The following is a 21,082-nucleotide window of genomic DNA, read 5'->3' as shown; positions in this document are numbered from 1 at the left end:
CTGAGCAATCAGGTAGACAATATTTTCCTAAAAGCTAAGCTCATCTGATACTAGTTCTTGTGCTCAACCAGGCTCTTCAGAATAAGATGCAGTCTCCCACAAAGCTGTTTTGGGGTCCAAAGCATGACTTCTGGAAAGTTTGAAAAAAATAAAATAACAGCACATTTGCCAATTCATGGAAACATTCTGAAAGCTGGTTTACATCCTGATGTCCAGGAGTGATTCAAATTTATGCGAGTATGGAAATGTTTGTGGTTATGCCTGCTTGTTGTGGATAAATTTGTACACGCATCTGTTTATTTTTGCAGAGACACTGTACTCATGGGGTAAAGAGAAGGCTTTCAAACACATTGGAGGGCTGGCTATGGGGGTGGGATTACACAACGTCTGGATCACAAACAAGATTTGAGTTTCTGGACAAGGAAAACCAGGTCACATGCAGTCCCATAAATTGCTTTCTGGAATAAAGGCTCATGAAAAGCACCATGAAAGAGAAAGGGAATACGGTCAGTTTTTCAATCTAGGCAATGCTCAGACAGACCCATAGCTACAGAGCTGTTGTGTATTACAGGGGTTATCCCAGTGCCGCTGTCAGGTTCTGGAGGAAGCCCTGCTGGTTGCTGCAGGGAATAATGACTGCCCTGAGGTCCCTCACCCGGGAGGTAAAAGCATCATTTTAGCCTAGTTGTTAAAAACCAAAGGGTTAAAATGATCCTCCTTTGGGAATACACCTCGAGGTGGGGAGAAAGGGAGGCGGCATTTAGCAGAGTCCCTTTACGGGCTGCTTGCTCATTAGGGCCAGCAAGCACGACTGTGGGGGCCAAGGCAGTCTGCAAGATCAGAATCAGGCAAATAGGGGGAAGAGCAACACTGCAAAAAAGACAATAAATTCCAGGTATCTTTTCTCCCTGCTCTCTAATGGCAGGGCAGGGAAGAACGTGCAGCTCCACCTGGGCCTCGCTGTTACGTCCCATTCCCAGCCTACTCAGGCCGCTTCCCCTCCACTGGCTCAGGTGCCGGCACTCCTGCGTGCTTCGTGTGGCATCACAAGGGGCACAGGCAGGGCTACCATGGGCAGAAACCTTAACCAGTCTTTGGCAAACATAAGCTATTCTTTTATGCTAACCTCTTCAGATTTTGATTTATTTTATTGCTCACTCCTTACCAAAATAAAACTAAACAGTCATAGGAGCAACCAACAAAATGCAGTGGAGTGCTAGTTTCCCAGCAGAATGAACACAGACAGAAGGGAACGGAGCTGAAAGAAGTACAGGAGACCTCTGAGGCAGCCCCAGAGGGGCAGTGAACACACATGATATTAATGGGTGCCTGGAGAAGAACATGCCTTTCCTAACAAACCATCCATGCAGAAGGGATCACTGTGCTTATGGATGGTGTTAAGCATTCAGCCCAATTACAAGGAGCAGCAGGTTTGCAGTAGGGGCTGGCTCCATGGCTCGAGTAACTCAGCACAGCTCAGCATCTTGCTCTGGATATTTTTTTTTGTGTTCCTCTTTTAAAACAAACCAACTCTGTGCACAACTTATTTAGACAGAGTATACTGTTTATTACATATTCCTCCAGAAAAGCAGTGCCACATTAGATCTTTGAGAAATATCATTGCTGCTACCACTGTTACCATCCTGGAAGCTGGAAAATTATTGCTTTCCACCAACAGCATCCTTTTGATCTGGTGTGCATAACTGGGAATATCTAACGGGATCCAATCTACCATACATGTGTAACAGAAACAAACTTTTTTTATTCTATGCAATAAAATTACTTGCATGACAGTCAATTTGCAAACTTCATCAAGATGGAGTTAAGAGTCTGTTTGTTTTGTTTGTTTGTTTTTTAAGTCACCGCCTAGCACAATCAGCTATTCTTACCTAGACAATGCAATCACTTATGTAATCACTTCAAAAATCATTCAAGATCAACAAGCAGATATTGTACCTGGACCCATCTAAACCACGTGTATAGTTCTCATGGTACATGCATTTCTTTATCACCAAAAAATAAAGGCAACCCATTTCCAACACCGTAAACCCTGTTCTATGTGACATCCGATTGCAAAAGAGACATCAAAAAGCAATTGGAAAACTTACTAGGAAGAATGGTCTGTGGAAGTTTCCAGAGGAGTAACACCTGCTGTATTCTGCAAAAGTCCAAACAAAGGAGTCATTGGTACACACTTACATATGAGGAAAAGAAAGACAGCTTGCTTAAGTAATTTTCCATCTATTGCTTGAATATTAGCCTTTAGGAGGCATTGAGGTTTAAGTCTAAATGCAATTTAAGCTGTCAATATCTTTGCAGAAAAGCGACAATTTTCCTGGGTTCCTTCAGGGCAGTGACAGGTTTTTAGCACAGCCAATGCCTTTTCGCAGCACCTAGTCTTTTGTCTGCAAATGAGTCACTGTGAATAAAGCCAAAAGCGAAAGAGATAACCAGCTGGGCCATGACCAGGAGACACATGCTCATAATTATTTCCCCAAGCTTTTTCCCCAACCGGTCACGGCCCGCCTTTGCTTTAAAGGTATATTACATTTCTGCAGCACAATACATTCCTCAGCATTCAAAAAATATCAAAGCACTAACAAGAAAAGCAACGTTTCACTGCAGTTTCCTTACTTAAGAGGAGCAATGCCAGCTGCACAGGTTCAATAGCAAAAGCCAGTTCTTATCCACTTGCTTTAAATCCATCTAACACTTCCTAGACACATTATTTTAAAAATTGAAGGCAATTCTAGAAGAAATGCTCTACTTGGTGTCCCCTCATCTATCTGAGGATTTCTACGTAGGAAGGAAAAGCAAATCTTGGGTTTGAAAAAGGAGCTTTTTCAAGTCCTGATGAAATGCCGCAGCTTCAAAAAAAAAAAAATCAAAACCAGAAAAAAATAGAAAAAATGGCGTATTACCGAATTAATCTATCATTTCATGGTTCAAGTCCTGCAGACCCTCGAAACAGCAGCAGCAGCTGACCTGCCCTAGCAGGCCACGGCAGGGTACAGCATAAGGAAAATTGTGTAAAATCTCTTGGGAATATCCAAATATTGGATAGGTGTGAGCTCCTAGCAGAGAGCAGGGCTTGTATGAAGGCAGCGTAGACGGCAACACGCTTGAAAGGCGCGAGATGATGAGTGACGCCAACCAAGAATTTTAAGCTGATTGCTGCTGCCTATTCATGTGAAAAATAGAGAGGGTTTTTTTTTTGCAGACACTGAACTCAAAACCCTAAAGGGGGACGGGGGTGGGGGCAGCTGAAAGGGAACAGGAGAGAGAGGAAATCACTGTATCTGAAATGGATTTCAAGCCGGATTCTCAGCATCACATTCTATTATTTCTGACAGCGACACAGCAAGCCATGCAGTCAGAACGGTCAGAACCATTATTTATCCCAACCTCATTTAATAATCATCCAGCAGTGAATAGATTAGAGCAGAGAGTTTGGAAACAGGCATTGGCAGCATGAAATAATAGGAAATACCTTCTGTGGCTTTTTATGTGGTGCTTTATAAAGCTTCTCCATTTTTTCTAAATCTGCCTCTAACTCAGTCTGGTAGAGGTAGAGGTCTTTTTCTAGATCAGTCTGGTTAAAGAGGGAGAAGAAGAATGGGAAAATAATGCTTAGGGTTAGGGGAAACAAAAGGAATGTTAATTTTGAAAAAAAAAAGCGAGCCTTTTTAATTGAAAAAGACAAAGATGGTATGGACAATACACAGAAATTCACTAGTAATTACTCATGTTTCAATCATTACAGAGGAGATAGTTTTAAGCATTTAATATTCAAAATTAAGAGATGCACAGGCCTACTAGAATTTAATTCTACAAACCATAAAGTTATAAAACCCACCTGTAAAAAAAAAAAAAGATACTGTAACAATATGCAATATGCTGTTAGTACAATTATCATTGCAAATCAAGATAGCAAAACCACCACTCTAAATTATGGCTGATTACGTTTTAAGAATAGTTTATTAAATCAATTTACTAGCTACTTAATTGTTAGGCTAATGAGCTCAAACCCAATTAAAAACATCACTCACAAGCACACAAAACCCAAGCAATGCTACAAAAAAAAAAATCACATACACGCATACATACGCGCTAGATGCTGTAGTACAACGTATGTGAGACACAATTACCTTTCTATCCTCTCTAGTAAGGATAGAGCAATCTCCAGGAGTATAATCCCAAATCTTTTTTGGAGGCTGATGGAAAGCAAAGGAAGGAAATGAGGAAATGAAGATAAGGAAAGACATCACAGAGAATATGGAAACTGGATTAGAACAGAGGGGGAATACAACAGGGGATTTGCATCAACACTGAAAAGAAATTAAAAAAAAAAAAACACAACAGAGAAATAGAGATAGAAAGAGGGATAAATCCGCTATGGCACAAATATCAAGAGATCATGAGAGGCAAAAGGGAGCATACATGCAGTCTGGAAGGGGCTGTTTTCAGTAGTGTTTGAGGAAATTTTTATTTTTGCAAGGTGCTCTAGGGGATTTTGGACTCTTTAGAGGGAGCCCACAGCTGGTAGTTAAAGCATTCTTAACACACACACAAAAAAAAACAACAACAAAAAAAAAACAACTGGGAAAAACACACAGATTCATAAAAGCATTTGTTTTGCTCATTCTTCTTTTCAAAAGGAAAGGGTAAAACAAGGGCCTTTGATAAAGAAAAGGGAGAATCTTTCCCACCCCCACCAGACTATGAATACATACCATGTGAACAAATGGCTGAATTTCCAGTGGTGGCATTGTGGGGCAATGAGAATGCAGAGTTATTTTTTATGTCACTGGTTTGGGGGGTTGTTTGTTTGGGGGGTGGTGGGCGGGTGGTGTTGGTGGAGAGAGTGGGACACGTGGAACTTTGGGAACTAGTTATTTAAATTCCATCCTATAGGTGAAGGCACTGATTTCAAAATAGGATTTTCCTGTTTGGATGCACGTGGAAATATCAGAGAGGATTATTCAAAGTGAAAGACCTTTGTCTTGACACTCCTATCCAAATAGCGCCATGCCAATACCCTCATTTCACCAGATATGCACCTCTCACTGATATGTTCAAAGACACTTTGTTCTTACTTTGCAATATCAGAATACATTTGCTCTGTTTCCAAACAAAAATAACCTCTGTTGGTTGGCAAACTTAGCATCATCCTACACATCCGTGCTGACTTCTCGACTAGACTGTCGATGAGTCACTGACAGGGGATCTCCTAGTGTCAGTCTATCAAAGGCGAGACTGAGCTACAGCCCCTGGGTCTTGGTCCAAATTCCTTCAGGTTTCTAGACTGCCTGGATCTGCAGTTTGAATGCAGCCCGCTTCTACATCTGGACAGCCACTGTGTGGACTGCAAACACTAAACACCTGTTTCTTGTCATCAGAGCAGCAGCTGCAGGTAGGTAGATGGTGCTGCAAAGAGTTAGGTTTGAGATTTGGAGGGAAGAACTGGAGGGAAGGAGGGGAGAAGGCAGGAGATGCACCCCTTTTTCCAGCCCCCCTGCTCCATTTATAGCAAACAGCTTCCTTAGTGCTGGCTGAGCAAGGGCTGGGAGAAAGTCCCCACGTGTTGTGATCCCACAATCACAATGGAAGACAACTGAACTCTAGACCGACCAAATGCCACATTTTGTGGATGGGATCCATGGAGCTGCAGAGCCATGGGTCAGGAGGAAGAAAGGAAGGAGCATGTGAGGATTCAGCCTCAACAGCACACTAAAAAAGCATCCATGCTGCAGAGGCTGATCTAGGTGTCTGCAGGGCATGTGCCTGTCCACAGAGCTGCCTAGAAAAGCATCAGGGATGCTGCTCCAGCAAAGCGTCACTTCAGCTGCCCTGTGAAGTGCATGTGCTTTCCTCAATGGGGAAAGCCCTGTCCTCGTCATGCTGGTGTGTTCAGAGAGCAACACCCACAGGCTCACAAGAACCCTGTGCTCGCTTTTACCAAGGATTTTCCTGCCCACATCACATAGCCACAAATAAAGTCTGAAAACCAGGGGAAATCATCCTGTAGGTTATCTCCAGCATTGGAAAAAAACAGCTGGGACAAACAGAGAATCTTTGAAAATCTCAGGTGCTGGTAAATGTCAATTAAAACACTGTGATTAGGCACGGGGCTCAGCCACTAGCTGGTCACAAAAATCTGGTCCTCTTGTGACCTGAGTAAGCAAAGCTACATAAAGCATGCTTTTCTGGCTCTGGTGACGAAGCTTAGAGGGAGCTTTGCGAAATTTCTGACAGGTAGCTATAGAAGTCTGAGATGACGTCCTCAATTCAAATGCTTGATGTAATGCCAAAGCACTATGGACATAGTACAACATTGGTTGGCACAGTTGATCAGCGAACATAGTTATGTGGCTTTGGAGCTAGAGCAAGTTGACGTGGGACATCATTTCAGGTCAAGCTGCAATAAATCAGCCCTTAATAACAGTGCCCTGAGCAAGGTGGGGAATTTGTCGCTAGAACAGATGCTCTGCTAAACGAGAGACAGACTACTGGTGTAGCCTGAGATGCCCTCTTCTGAAGTAAGGCCAAGGCCACATGACTGAAAACAAAAACACTTCTCAGGAACAGATATACCTTCACTTCCAGAAAGGCCCGAGGGCATAAACGTTCTCCTTTCTCTGACACCTTTTCCATTCATTTACACTAACTTGAAGGATCACAGAGATGACAAACTTTCACTCGTTGCCAGAGCATCTGGCTATTAATTACATGGCAGCAAAGAGAAGCAGGTTTCTTCTTCCTTTGTGGAAATCTTAAACCATGACAACTTGTGAAGGGTTAAATCCTTATACTGACATCACAAAAGCCTCAGTGGGATGCAATTTACCTGACTTCTAGTGCCTAAAAGTTAGGGGAGTCTCATCTTAAGCACCGTTGAAGCTCCTTCTTTAGCTTAGGTTGCAAGGTCCATAGCTATAAAACACAGATTTCTACAACAGAAAGGACTACTTATGTTTGTTTTTCAGCAAAAATTACACTATTTCTATGATGTGATCAGACTGGGCACCCAACCTCAGGGAGCTACATTCTGCGCAGAGGTATTTTGTCACTTCTGAGAGAACAAAGACCAGATTTAAAGAAAACCTGCTCTCTGGTGTCCATGTGCAGTTGCCTTTGAAGCCAGTACTGAACCTTAAAACATAATTCTGCTTTGTTGTACATGCAGGGAAATCTCAGCAGCACTCAAAAATGGTATGCATGGGCACTTGACAACTGACCTCAAGGAGAAAGGATAAACGACCACTATACTTGAATAGATGTGAAAGGATGATACTGACCCTCTGGTGCAGTAAGAGTAGCTTATTAAACAGTATTTGATAATGAATTTAATAGTGTTTAATCAGTAAGAACCAGGCCATAAAATGCTTTAAAGTCACATTTTTCCAGTAGCTATGACAACTGATGCGGTCCCTCCATCAAAATGTCCTTTGTCTATTGAATAATTAAGCTTTGCTTCATCTTCTTCCAGAGCTGGAAATCAAGGCTTCCCCCCCACCCCCCCACACACAGAGCAACACAGCTCCATCTGAAAAGAAAGCACACTGTTCTCAGACTCCTTTGGTTTGAGGGAATGGCAAGGGCTATTCAACACAGACTGATGCACCCCATTCAGGCAACGGGCAGCTACATGCATACGGAAATGAGCAGGAAACAGGGTCATGAGCTGTTTACCAATAGCTGGAAATTACTGACCTACAGTTTACAAGCCAAGGCCAGGAATGAATGAGTGATTCTCCTTGATTTAAAGCTACCTATCAGCCATCCTAGACCTTGTTAGACAGTGGGAAAATAAGGGCTTTGAATAAGGACTTTCAGCAATGAGAACAGGGAATTACTTCTAACATTAACGACAAAAATGCAGTTTGAACTATGGTGTATGAAAAAAATATTGCCTTGTTGATACATATGGCTGGAAGGTGGGGAATGTTTTGAATGTTTTGAATGGCTTCAAAATACTTAAAGTGGTCACAGAACAGCTGCTTTACATCAGTACCAGGATGATGTTATGAACAATCACATTTTTAAATGAGTAAGGCAGCTGTTCCAAGTTTGGGGCCTAGCAAAGAGATGTGAGAACCATTACAAAAAAAAAAAAGGCAGGTTGACTTCATCGGTCATTGCAACTATCAAACTTACCGGTTTCCCAAACTCCAATTCCGAAAAGAATTTATACCAAGGTTCATTCTTTAAATCTATCTCTTCTGGGCTTATATCCCGAGTCTAAAGGAGTTGGTGACAGGGGAATGGAAGAAAGAGAAGGATAACATTATGCAAAGAATACACGGAGAGGGACTGTTAGAGATGCAGATCCCATGGTTTCCATTCTAAAATGTAGATATTAGCCTTGTAATTTGGAATTTCCATAGCACCTCTCTCACAAAGGCCGTGAACTGCTTTGCAAATATCAGTTAAGCCTCGTGGCATCATTGTGAGCAACATGAATATGAATGAATTGCACTTTACAGGTCAAGAGACCCCCACAGGGAGAGATTATGCAGCTTGCCCACAGTCACAGGGAGACTCAATGGAAGAGCTGGGAGTCAACCAGCCTCTCACTCCTACTACCACACACTTTCATCGAGTCTGAAGCTGCATGTACTTTAAGAAATTGTTTTAATCTTCATTTGGTTAAAAAAAAAAGAGAGATTCAGTGAGACCCGAATCAAATACTGCATCTTTAACAGCACATGAATATGCGAGAAACCCTGTTCTATATGCTGCAAACAGAGTGAAAGGTGGTTTTCTAAATCAAAGGAAACACAAGTTAGAAAGGGCACATCCCTGAAAGATCTCTGAAGGGATGGATAGAGAGACAATACTACTTGTTTCTTTACAAATAAATGTTAGAGAATCAGACAAAACTATAACAAAGGAAAATCAGACAGGACAGAAAACAGTACAGTTGAAAAGGAAATTCCCTTTTGTTCATACAATCTGTTTTAATAAAAAAAGAAGTTGAAATAATTGTAGCTGTTTAAACTCACTGTTGGTGAGATAAGAGAGTAATTGCTGAGGGTTATGAGGTGCCACTCCCCAAAAGACATGTAGCTAACTCTTGCATTTCAGTGTACCTTGTCTTAGACATAATAGATCTCAGTGCATTAAAAATATAAATACGTTATATCTGATATGCTATTGTGATCCCAAGTGCTCCATCACAACAAGCAATGAGCCACACATGTGCACAGAGGGCCAACACAAAGTGTCCCGATGAAAACTGTCCTGTGATGGGATTGCTGAGGTGGGGGGGAGTTTCCAACAGTGCTGGGCTTTGCTAGATGTGCCAGACTCTGCCACAGCCATTAGGCATCACAAAAAAAGCTCTAGGATGAGAGCTCAGGATTGATGCTGAAAGAGGGCCAATGCTTCAATCTGAAAGATAAATGGTTACATCATGTTTGGTTTCCGATGCCCTGGAGGAAGACTTGGCTATTCCTTAAAGGCAAATTAGAAGCAATGCCTCAATTTTTTTCTTTACTGCACTCCAACTAGAAGTACTCATCTTGTTATATAACTGATTTTACATTTAAAAAAAAAAGCCCACTGACGTCAACAGGAGGCTCTTCATTGCTCTGAAATTCTGACAGTCACAGCTCTGGCTGTGATTACCAGGAGATATCCACAAATCTCCTGCAGCCTCCTTGAAGGATCTAGTTGCTAACCGTTGTATTACTGTTGTATTTAATGAGACTGATGGAGACCATGAAGCCACTATTTCAAGACCTTCTTTCTTCTGTGATGTATGGCTTGAAATTAAAGCTCAAAAAATAACATTGGAAGTTAAAGAGGTATCAGATCCTTCTTGTCTTTGACGAACTCTGCACAATTTTTCTCAATTATGCTGATGATGATCCTGCTTGTCGCTTTTAGACTCCAGTTCAACAGTGCAGTTAAGTACCTGATGAAGTCTGAACAGAGCCACTGGTGATGACAGACTTTTTGCAACGGCTCAGGTACACAGATAAGCAGCCTTTTGCCACAAGGTTTAATCTTGGCTGTTTACCGTGAGAAAAAATTGCCACTTAAGTCTGCAGAAATCTTGCTCCAGGGTGGACTGCAGGAATGGAGTTGCCATACCATGTTCAAACCACTCCTCACTCAAGAGAGTCATCCACCACCCATTTCAATAGGCACTAGGATCATGCTCCTATCAGGAGCAACTTTGTTGAAGTCAATGAAGGGACATGGGTGTGAAAAGAAGTTGGTTGCAGGATCTTCAAAAAGTGATGGACCTTGATTGCACTTGTAAGGAAAATAGAAAACCCACCAAAATACCAAGGAGAAACATCAGGTCCCAGATCAGACTTTATAATTTCTATTGATTTAAATTGCTCTTCACTCTTGTATAAAATCCTTGGCAGGTTTTTCAGAAGCATTCCTTTACCTGCTCCATGCACTGATCAATGCCTGAACTGTTAAGGCACAAAGTCCAGTTTACATTTGGAATCTCACATGCAATTAGCACTTCTAATTGAATCCTTCAAATTAATGCCTATATAGAACAATTATATCTTTATGTACTAAACTGGCTATTCACTAGTAACTTCATTCAATATTTTCTAGCACTTACAGTGTCACACTTGTACCACTGAAGGACACCTTAAGTGAGCTGTGGTGATTTATGTAGGACCGGCTGATGAGGTTAGCACCACCTCTCTGCCCTGCCCCTTGTCAAGCATTCTTGCCAAGCCTGCAGAATGAGGCCTTTGTATGTCCCCTAGCTGTCACAATTCACAGCATTACTTACTAATGCAAGCTGAAATTTGTAACAGCTCACTTAAGACTCCAGGTTACACCCTGGCATAGCTGGGGAGCCAGCTCACATTCAGTTCTGCCACCTCTACCACAGAAGTAGTGAGATCCAGATGAGGAAGAAAGCAGCCCAGGGCAGATGGCCATGTTCAAGTGCACCTCAGAGGCATCCCCTGAGCACATTAAAGGCACTCTGCAAATTAGTCATTTGGTGTTTAAAACATCAGAGAAACATAGAAATCGAACCAGCCTGCTTTGTTGCATAATGCCTTCAACCCTCCTGCATCAACTAACGCTGTGCCCTAGAAAAAGTACAGCTGTCAAAACAGCTGCTGAACAGGTCACAGTGTCAAACATGGATTAAAAACTAGGGTTAGTGATCCATACTTAACACAGAAAACAACATGTCCAAAAGGAAAGAAGCCTCTCAATCCCCCTAGATCTTGCTTTATAGAGAACAAAAATGTTAGGAAGTTATGCAAAACAGTTTTCAAAACAACATATACAGGAAATATATCACACGAGCACTGCAATGTAAGTATAAGGAATCCTATCTGAATGGAACTGGACAAGCATTTGGGGAGTAGTTTACAGTCATGGGATAAAGTCACAAATAGGATAAAACAAACATTACCATCTTTTCATTGTTCAGAACTGAGGACTTTCCTGGCTGGTAGTCATAAATGCTCCGGGGCTCTGCACGGTATTTTCTGGTGTCCACTTTCTTGTCTGGAGGCTCCCAGTCAGTCCTGAGGAAAGAAAGATCAATTGACACAAACCACTGTGATTTCCGTGGAGACAAGCACTTCCTTGTGACAGGCGCCTTTTCCCATTAATCGTGGTTTAATCAGGCTACTTTTTTAATCTAGGAAAGGAGCCTGCTGCAAAGGGAACAGTTCAGACAGGGCTCCAGGCATACATTTGTTTATGGCAGGCAGAGTTTGATACAGCTCAGCTGCTGAAACCACTGGAGCAGAGGGGGTTTCTTCCAAGTACTTCCAATAAACTTCCGAACTTCCATATCTTTTCTGATTGGAAATAGCTTAGTGATGGGCTTCAACTAAGCTCACCAGTATGAACAAGTCCAAACTTTGAGCAGACCTCAGACTAAATCTCTTTTGCTAAAGTTCTTCATTTTAGCCACATCACTGATTTCCTGACTACTGCTGCTCTGGATTCTGGGGGTACTCTGGGATCCAAGAGGGTGTCTTTTCTAGAGAAATCAATTAATTATCTCAGACTAGTATATCTAAAGATGGCTAAGAACAGTTGATTCACTTCCAGACCACTATAATTTTGTGCAGTGGCCACACTGGCACAGTTCAGACAATAGTAGTTACAAAGCACTCAGGTCCACATCAATGTCCACCTCCTCTGAAAAGTAATACATTCAAATGCCTCATGCAGAATATTCAACGCTCCTGAAAACACCCAGAAATCAGGCCATTTAAGCTGGTAAACTAATTCTGATCTTGCTCTTGATATTTCCCTTTGATGGGCAATGTTGTATGTGGATTCATCTCACCCGACATTCACCGAACAAAAGTGAGGCATCTAACCAAAACTGCTGTTCCAAGTTTCTTCCCACTTACCCTGCTGACCTGGATTAGGATAGGAACAACCCACTGGGTTGCGCAAACGCTCTCCACTGGGGTAGGAGAGACAGAGACAACCAATTTCAATTTGTAATTTTTTTTTTTAAAGTGGGCCAATATGACAGCCAAAATGACCAGCCTACAAACAACGTACAAATTTCAACAAGGTTGATCTTTGCTGTCTAGAATAAACTTGATTGCTTAAGGTTCCAACCCCAGAGAAACTTCTCCCCATTAAAACACTGTTTAGTCACTGGATAATAGGAAGCATGAATTATTGTAATCCTTTCACTTGCAAGAGTTTTCTCAGAGGGCCAATGTACTATGCCTTCAATTCCTGCATAAGGAAGACACCTTCTATCAGCAAACTGTCTCCTGATCCAGCAGCCCAAGATGCTCACTGACTTAGTAATCTCAAATTATGGCATTGCTCATTTGAGGCAGCAAGTGCAAAACATTAAGAGCAAGTGGAAGCTGGTGAGGGAGGGAAGAGGAGTTCAAGAGCTGGGAGAATTCAGCAAATAAAATATAAAATATAAATATAAAATATTCATTGCTCATTCTGCTTTCCCTTCATTTGGCAAATGCATTCATTACTGTTACAAAGAGGTTTAAAATACATGGTAATAAACAAAGCAACAGGAGGAACAGGAGGAACGTCATCTTGAAAGATCAGAAATGACACTGTTAACTAGAACCTTCTTCCAAGACATTTCATATGGACGGGATTCCTCAGAGATGGAACAAAACTTTTACCAAGGCTCAACATCAATCCAAAGTTTGCTTCTCCAAATTATTATTATTTGCTTGTATTCTGACGTGCCTTTACAGCGTTACACTGAGCCAAGAATTTCCACTGTGCCGCTGTGGTAGGCACTGTACGGGCATGACACCCAGGGAAACACTCCGTATCCGGGCAGGAAACTATGCAACAGACTGTGTGATGCCTGGTCAGACAAAATGGGGGAGTGGGCTGTGACAATGAAGCATTTCACTGCTGCCTAGCAGACGAGTCAGAATCAAAACTACATCTCCACTTCCCCAAAAAAGTTTAACTGGAGTTGTGGACTTTCCACCTTTGGTTCCTTTCAATTCACAGCTTTCAGAGATTCTTCCAATACCGATCCAAATATATCTTAGTTCAGGTCACCTTTCTGGGCTTGATTTCAGCGATGAAGTACGGTTTGGCAGTGGCAAAGTGGCAGACCTCTTAACAACCTTCTCTGAATCAATATTGTCCATCTCACTCTTGGAGCGGGGAACTGAAAGCTGGGTTCTGCCTGTAGGATAAGTCAGACACAGGAACATCGGTGAACTGGATAGGAGGCAAATAAATACATGCTTTACATGCCCTTTCTGTTTGACAGATTACACAAAAAATGTGAATTACTTACTGTCCTCGGAGTAGGAATAACGAGGAGAGTATGAATCAGAATCTTCATCTGAAAGACAAAAGCATTTTGCAAGTGAGCTGGAAAAGCTCCAAAGAAGCACCAGAGACCCTTTTCATTTCTTCTACTAATATTGGCCATAGTTTGAGTGATATGCCCAATACTTGCTACAGTGAGAGGATCCTAAAAAACAGAATCCGAATGAGGTTTAAATTGCATTTAAGTATTATTCCTAGATTAGATATAAATATTAATGTACTACTTACACTAATATGTTTCTCCAGGCTCTCAAAGCACTTTAGAAAACAATCGCTTTTTATCACAAAACCCCTCTACAGCAAGGGTTATTAGATCCACTTTATCAAAAGCTGAAAGATAAACAGAGGATCTAAAAGCTGTATTATATGCCTAAAATAACTCAGTAGGCGCTAGACACAGTAACAGAGCTTAGGAGTGCTGCTCCCATGACTTTTGACAATCGCTGGGACATCTTACTTGTACTAACTTGCACACCAAGCTGAAGCATGTTCACTAACTCAGATAATCTTTTAAGCACAGATGAAGTTCCTGGCTTGAGACACACATGTATACTTGCACCAAGAGACTGTCCTTGTTCTGAAGAGTTTACTTTTTAAATAGGAATGACATGTCTGTAGAATGCAGTAGAGGTATTCAAGCAGCTCTAAAAGATCTAGCAATGACACCCGCGTAACTGCGTGGTGTGGTCTGGCTCTCAGTCTGAGCAACCTCCTCTCTTTAACAGTGAAGGTGTTACTGCATCAACACAGCAATGTCGTTCCCAGGATGCAACTGCTGCCTTGGGCTGTGGAACCACGTGCTGCCTTATTCAAAGATAACACATCTGCAAAACGCAGATGTGCCCAAAACGAAGGTGGGAGGATGGCAGCATTACCACCCCCACTCTACAAGTGACGGCCAGAGAGACTTTGACTTGATCAAAAACCTAGTGGTGTCTTTCCACCAGTTTCCCCAGGCTTTGGAATGAATCCTCAGTGAATTGCAGGTAGTAGCAGGGGGGAGTTGGGATCAGACCTGGAAACTGGACCCACAGGCCCATCACCTTTCTCTCTTGATGAGGGTTCAAACTTGCAGGGATGTGCATATGAGACGTCTACAGGACTTCTAAGGCAAAATGCAGGAAAGTACAATGCAATGACTGCAAAGAGAACTGTGAGCAAAGGTATTACTAATACCTCTCTGAAGAAACCACTAAAAGTAACAGAGATAAGAAGACAGAAAAACAAAATAGATGAAGCCAGAATAAGCTAGGTAAGAAAAGAACATACTAAAAAATAGTTATGTGAATTTAGTGACGCCAATCAACAGATTGAAACAATTTCCAGATCTTCTCTCGAGGAGGACGTCAGTCATCTGCTACAGCCAATCTCATCTGCTGGAAAAACCAATCTGGCTAACACAGCTGACCTGAAATTGCACTCAAGCCTTCATCAAGGCTTCATCAAGCCTTTCAGGAAGGCTCAAAGAAGTCTTAACTTTTAGCCTGTCTGCTCAGTTCTCTTGGTGAATTAATTAGAAGGTTTAAGTTCCAAACAGATGGTTATTGACTTTGGTGGGCTTATCATAATCTTCAGGTTAAAAAATAACAAGGGTCAATTTTCAGGCCAATTCCCATATTTTAAACCTAAATGACAGGAAACAAATACTGATTTAGTTCATGTTATTACACTGAATTGTTGACAAAATTGACTGGCACTCCTCTATAAAAGCTGGGTTAATTCAGACAGCAAAATATTTGGTAAATCACAAATCTCTCAGTCCCTACAAATACAGATGAACAAATGTCTACAACTACCTTCACAGCCATTCACCTCTCATAGTCTTATTTAGTGTTGGTGATCAATGAAAAAAATAATGTACTTACTTGAAGAGAAATACCAATATTTATTACAGCTAATCATTCAGACAGGAAAACATACAATAAAAAATTCACTTCAGATAAGTGCTATTTTCCAATTGCTGGTATTGTAATATCTACAATAATAAGGACAACGGGTATGTTTTGTCTCTGAGTATCTTATGAAGAAGAGTGCCTACATTTCTTCCCTTTTTACAGCAAGGAACACCAAACCACAGAAATCCAGAATGACTAGATAAAGATTAAAGAGTAAGTCAGAGATGAGCATTAAAACAAGATCCCCTGGCTCTCTTAATGGAGCAGGATATCACCAGTTTATAGTTACAAAATCTGATTCCTTTAGCAAGAAGAGGCTGTTCCCCTCTAGTTCTAGAGAATCTGCAGTTTGTTACTTTTTTTTTTAAATGGTTTGGCCATATTCTCTATGTTTCTAGAGACTCTAAAGGTATTTTTGAGGGAAGCCCAAATCCTTATGTTTCTAGGAGATCCTATGCATCAATCCAAAGCAGAAAACTCTGACACTGATTGTATGAAATTGAGGCTTCAACCCATCTCTGTGTAAACCCTTTGCCATTGAGTATATAACTTTGAAATGTTTTCTAAACATGAAACATGCACTCCAACCCATCTACATCATCAGGTGTTCCAGATTCCTATCAAGGAAAGAACCCAAGCAAATGTTATAGAAACATTTCCCAATGTACTGAGAATAAAAAGCAAGTATTTGGTCCAGTAAAATTTCAGCTACTAAACCAGCTAATTACTTTCATGTGCGCATTTGTGAATGCACAGGGGACATTTATGGGAAAGCAGATGCTTATTGGTTTTGCAAACTGTGTTAGTTCAGACAAGAGCAAAACGGATTTTCAAACTTCATTACAAAGAAGAAAAATGAGTCTCTGTAGAAGTCCTTTATCAATTAGTTACTGAGACACTCTGTTTCTCTCTCATCCAATCCTACATACTCTTCTGCCAATAGAAAATAATTTACACTGCATTGTAATTTGCAAGACAGGCCTGTTCACCTACAGGTTTCACCAAGAAATGAGCAAGTATCTTGGAAACCTGCATGGCACTAGTCCACATTCATTTTAACAGTGAAATGCACCTTATGTCTCCTGGTCTCCTTTGAGCATCTCAGCTAGAACCCGTATTGTATGCTTTCTTCTTACACAGTACCCACCAGACGTTTAATACAAACATTGAATGAAATTGTTAATTAACAGTCTCACCAGGGCTGGCTTGAAGCACAGGCTAAGTAGACAAGTTCTTGAATTGCAGAATCTAAAGTGACACCAAAGCACCAAGTCAACAAGGCTGTCACCAACCACAACTTCCCAATCAGGAAATGACTGTATGTCCAATGCGTGCAGCGGATTCCAGTGGTTCTCATATATAAATATTTTCATGCATATGTGCACAGTTACATTATTAGCACTGCAATAGATGCTGTTTCACCATCCCTGAAACAGGGATTTGTACATGAAAGAATCTGCTGAGCACATGAAGAGGATAATGTAACGACAGTGTTATTTCAACTTGTAAGATCTGCTGATGAACTTTGCCCTTGCCTAGATATGCCAAGTGCACCTAAGGCCAGCCCTGAACCTATGTTACCAAGTTATATTTATTTTAAAACACTGCATTGAGGGACTGATCCAAAGCCCACTGAAGCAAGCAGCCTTTTTAACAATAAACTTCAGTGGCATTTTGGGTCTGGCCCTAACACAGTGTTACATATTCAAAACCAGAGGTAAATAATTGGGGGGGCGGGGGGAGAAATCTCAGTTAAACCACATCTTTACATGTAAGTCAGCATTCTAGGCATGTTAAATAATCACTGCACGCACATGGCTAAATACAACTGATAAGCGCATAAAACCAAGCAAACCCCAAGTCTGTAGCATTAGTCAAGTACTAGTTATGAAGCCAGAGGAGCACTGCAAAGCCAAAAAGGTATCATACAGTCAAGGCAATGCTTAGAGTGCAGCAAATCATTATGAGGCAGCATAATGCTCAGCAACTAGAAAAAACTCCAGGAAGAAAATAAATGGATAAGGCAGCATTTGTGCAGAAAAATATATATGGTCCATTATTATTACCTTCAGAGATAGGACTAGGAGTAGACGCAGGAAACTGGTATGTAGGAGAATAAGGATTGTCTTCTGCAGCAGAGAAAAGCAGTGGATTTTGAGACTATCCACAGTGAAGTGGAGGTTCTGCTTCATCCCCCAATTTCCTATCACTGTATGATTTTATTGCCTACTTTAATAATACTAAACGGCACCATACTTTAAAAAAAGATTAATGGATTAGCAAAGATTTAGTTATTTTATGCATCACACAAGAAGGTATACTGGGCATAACTGAATTTCCAGCCAGTGTAACACATGGGTAACAGAAATCTAGAACCTGAATCTAGTTACTATTAGGGTGCTATAGTACAGTTAACTCAAAGCACAAGACAACAGATACTCTGACTACACTTCTGGTACCTTCAGTTTTTTGCTGGATTTCGGGAAGTTCAGGAAATATGTAGGTAGGGCAATAAGGGTTTTCTTCAGGAGTGTCTAAGGAGAGGAACACGATTTTGAAAAAAGAACACAGAGGACAGATTTAAAGGGGAAGAAGGGCGAGCCAAGAATCCATGCACAAGCTGACTGCAGAACAGTCCCTCTCACACTGATGCTCCTGCAACCTAGATGCGTCGTTGCTCATTGCTGCCTCGCATGGCTGGTGCCTGCGAGAGATCCTAGAAGCTGAGGGGACTGAACTCATCCTCTTCCTGAAGCATGGGCTGTGGTCAAACTGAAGAACCTCTGTTAGGAGCACTGGGATTAGGAAACAATTCAACTCTTTCTCATTCCATCCAATACAACACAGCATCTATCTATGCAGAAAGCTCATCACGATAGCACCTGCAGTGGCAAATACAGCTCCAGTTTTGCATGCTCTGTGTTTTATTTTATAAGGGCAGTTCTGATTTGCATTTGCCTGCACATCAGGCTGTTCAGAGGGTTCAGTTTGCAGATGCTACTGCAGCCGTTTCTCTCACAGAAGAAAGAATATGAATGTACCAGCAGCCAGGCACAGACATGCCCCAAAGTAGGGGATCCCCTGAGCATGCACCACTACAGAGTTCGCAAGTACTCACCACAATTTTAGGTTTCAAAAGGAGAAAATTTGAGGTTTTGGAAAAGCAGAGTTCAGATTCTGAACTCACCAAAAATCAATGGAAACCTTTCCATTGGTTTCAGTGGGCTTCAAATCAAGCTTTGTTATGCAGGCAGTAAAGCTTTACAGTGTAAAAGGTTTTCTCTTATGCACAGAGTAGTTTCACTGATAACCTACTGTCCTTCAAAAGTGTGGGCAGGTGGGTGGGGTTAGCTGCTAAAACTGGAGTTCAGGGATCTATTTTCTGTAAGTATGGAATTACTAGCAGCGTTCTGATCTCAAATAGTACTCTTGATTTCATGAGGGCACTGCAGTTCACCATTCAGAACAACTCAGACCTTTCTTTGGACTTCACTGTTCTCTCACCTTTGACTTCAGGGATTTCAAATATATTGGTTGAGTTCTGTGGTGCAAAGCAAACACTAGTTAACATAAAACACTTTTATTTAACATCCAGTGCAATTCTTCACATGAATAAAATGAAAAGTTATCAAGGTGGTCTTTTAAAGTAAGTAAAAACCATCTGTGTTACAGTACCTCTATTTAGCTTGTGGATCTGTTTGAACATCGTCTTGTACCAGTCCTTCGATCTGTCTGTATTCTATTGGAAAAATAAATATACACATAAATAATCACAACCATTAATTTTACCAGCCTTTCAAAGTTCTTATGAATCTTCCAGCAATGAAAAAGGTTGACATTCTGCTATACGAAGGTTATATGACATTAATACTTTGAAACATGAGTGATTTCACTCAGCTACATAAATTCACATGTAATGAAGCTACAGGCTTCACTCAGTTACTAATAACACACAAGCTTTGCAGGGGTAGATTGTAACCTGTGTAGAACCGTAGATTGTGTGGAAGGTTTTGCATATTAATCTGATTTGACACCTAAAAGTAGACACCTTGCCTATTTTAGTCATAGGTACTGATTTCCTAAGTATTCAGTGGACAGGTAGAAACATTTAGTGTTCAAGTCACTCCAGACACTAGTTGTAAGAACAGACTAATAATTCTTTTCATTATAATTTCCCCTGAAAACTGAATGAACTTAAACATGTTGTATAAAAGAGATACATGTCTTTAAGATAGCTAAAATGAGACAAAGCTCTTCCTTAGCTGCTAGCTGTGAGTGAAACAGAAGAGTGGAAAACAGTATTCCCATATATGATGAAAAGAGATATTAGTCTTTAAATTTTTACCACCCCTGAGGCAGCAGAACCAGGTCATTGATAGCAAATTGAAGCTTTCACAATAAAATTCATCGGAACTAGAATTCTACCTTCTCTTAAATCTCTGCAGTCTCTGGACCTTTAGTGAATTCCCTGAGTCCTAAGGTAGGCAGAACCTGGCCCAGGTTTTGTGCATTGGCCGCATGCTCAGTGCTGTCTTACCCTCAGTGGAATGCCAATATCATCAACGGAGGTATCAGCCATGTGCTGAGGGCTCTTGACAGTGCTTTTCTTCTCCTCCACTGTCCTCTTCTCACTTGGCACTGGCTCCAAAGCTGGCTTGTCCCGTATGAGTGCCGAATCAACTTTATCAGAAACTAGTCTGTCTGGCACTGAATCTGGAAATGACAATGGGGGATTCTTATCTCATCCTAGCATTGAACCGCATCACCATATTCCACTCTTTTAAGACAAAAATCCTAGCAAGTAGTTGATGAGACAGACTGTGTCACTGCTAGCTGTGGTTAGCATCTGAACGGAAGGAAACCTACCATGAAAATGTTTGATACCAGCAAAAGTAGGCTACCATGTCTCAAGTAGCCACCCTCACACGTCTCATGGCAGTCTCAGCTACCATGTATGACAAAGGAAAATTTTGGTTTCAAGGACTGTTTGGGGGTTGGTTTTTTGGTGTCTTTTTGCCTAATTAGCAACTCTGCATTTTCATTCTTCATCAAAAAGCATCAGTGATACAGTCTCCTAGACATCTTTTTCTGCTGGTGACTTCAATCTAATGGAGCATCCTATGCGGTAGTGGGGCACTACCTTTTAACAGCTTACACTCACCTGCCTGACAATCCCGTTCATTATAATCAGTATATGATGCTTCCAATTCACCTCTGTGCCTTAACCAGAGTTTGTACACAACTAATTCCAATGTTGTTTAGGCATACATATGATTCCTCTTGCATATGAGTCTGCCTAAAGATGGGGGGAAACAACTAATTGCTCCAGACTGCCTTGCTTCCACCTGGAATTCCTTGGTGCTGCCTGACTGACACCCACATTTAGCAGC

The 21,082-nt window shown here is 41.3% G+C and overlaps 1 protein-coding gene across 32 annotated transcripts in view; it reads right to left on the bottom strand.

The window, feature by feature from the left end:
* Positions 1-21,082, bottom strand: part of SORBS1 (sorbin and SH3 domain containing 1) — a 174,884-nt gene that overhangs the window by 26,601 nt on the left and 127,201 nt on the right. For 16 of the 32 annotated variants that reach the window (XM_075108010.1, XM_075108015.1, XM_075108009.1 and 13 more), the window contains 9 exons: positions 20,230-20,405; positions 19,368-19,431; positions 13,763-13,810; positions 13,519-13,648; positions 11,408-11,522; positions 8,158-8,241; positions 4,149-4,214; positions 3,491-3,592; positions 2,109-2,158 (listed from right to left, as the gene is read on the bottom strand). In XM_075108010.1, the coding sequence (XP_074964111.1) occupies positions 2,109-2,158; positions 3,491-3,592; positions 4,149-4,214; positions 8,158-8,241; positions 11,408-11,522; positions 13,519-13,648; positions 13,763-13,810; positions 19,368-19,431; positions 20,230-20,405 (835 nt within the window). The remainder of the gene's footprint in view (positions 1-2,108; positions 2,159-3,490; positions 3,593-4,148; positions 4,215-8,157; positions 8,242-11,407; positions 11,523-13,518; positions 13,649-13,762; positions 13,811-19,367; positions 19,432-20,229; positions 20,406-21,082) is intronic. The other 16 variants (XM_075108002.1, XM_075108005.1, XM_075108004.1 and 13 more) reach the window with 3 other exon arrangements.

This window comes from Phalacrocorax aristotelis, chromosome 12 (genome assembly GCF_949628215.1).
Source record: "Phalacrocorax aristotelis chromosome 12, bGulAri2.1, whole genome shotgun sequence".
Lineage (NCBI taxonomy): Eukaryota > Metazoa > Chordata > Aves > Suliformes > Phalacrocoracidae > Phalacrocorax > Phalacrocorax aristotelis.
This window is presented reverse-complemented; position numbering and strand designations above follow the sequence as displayed.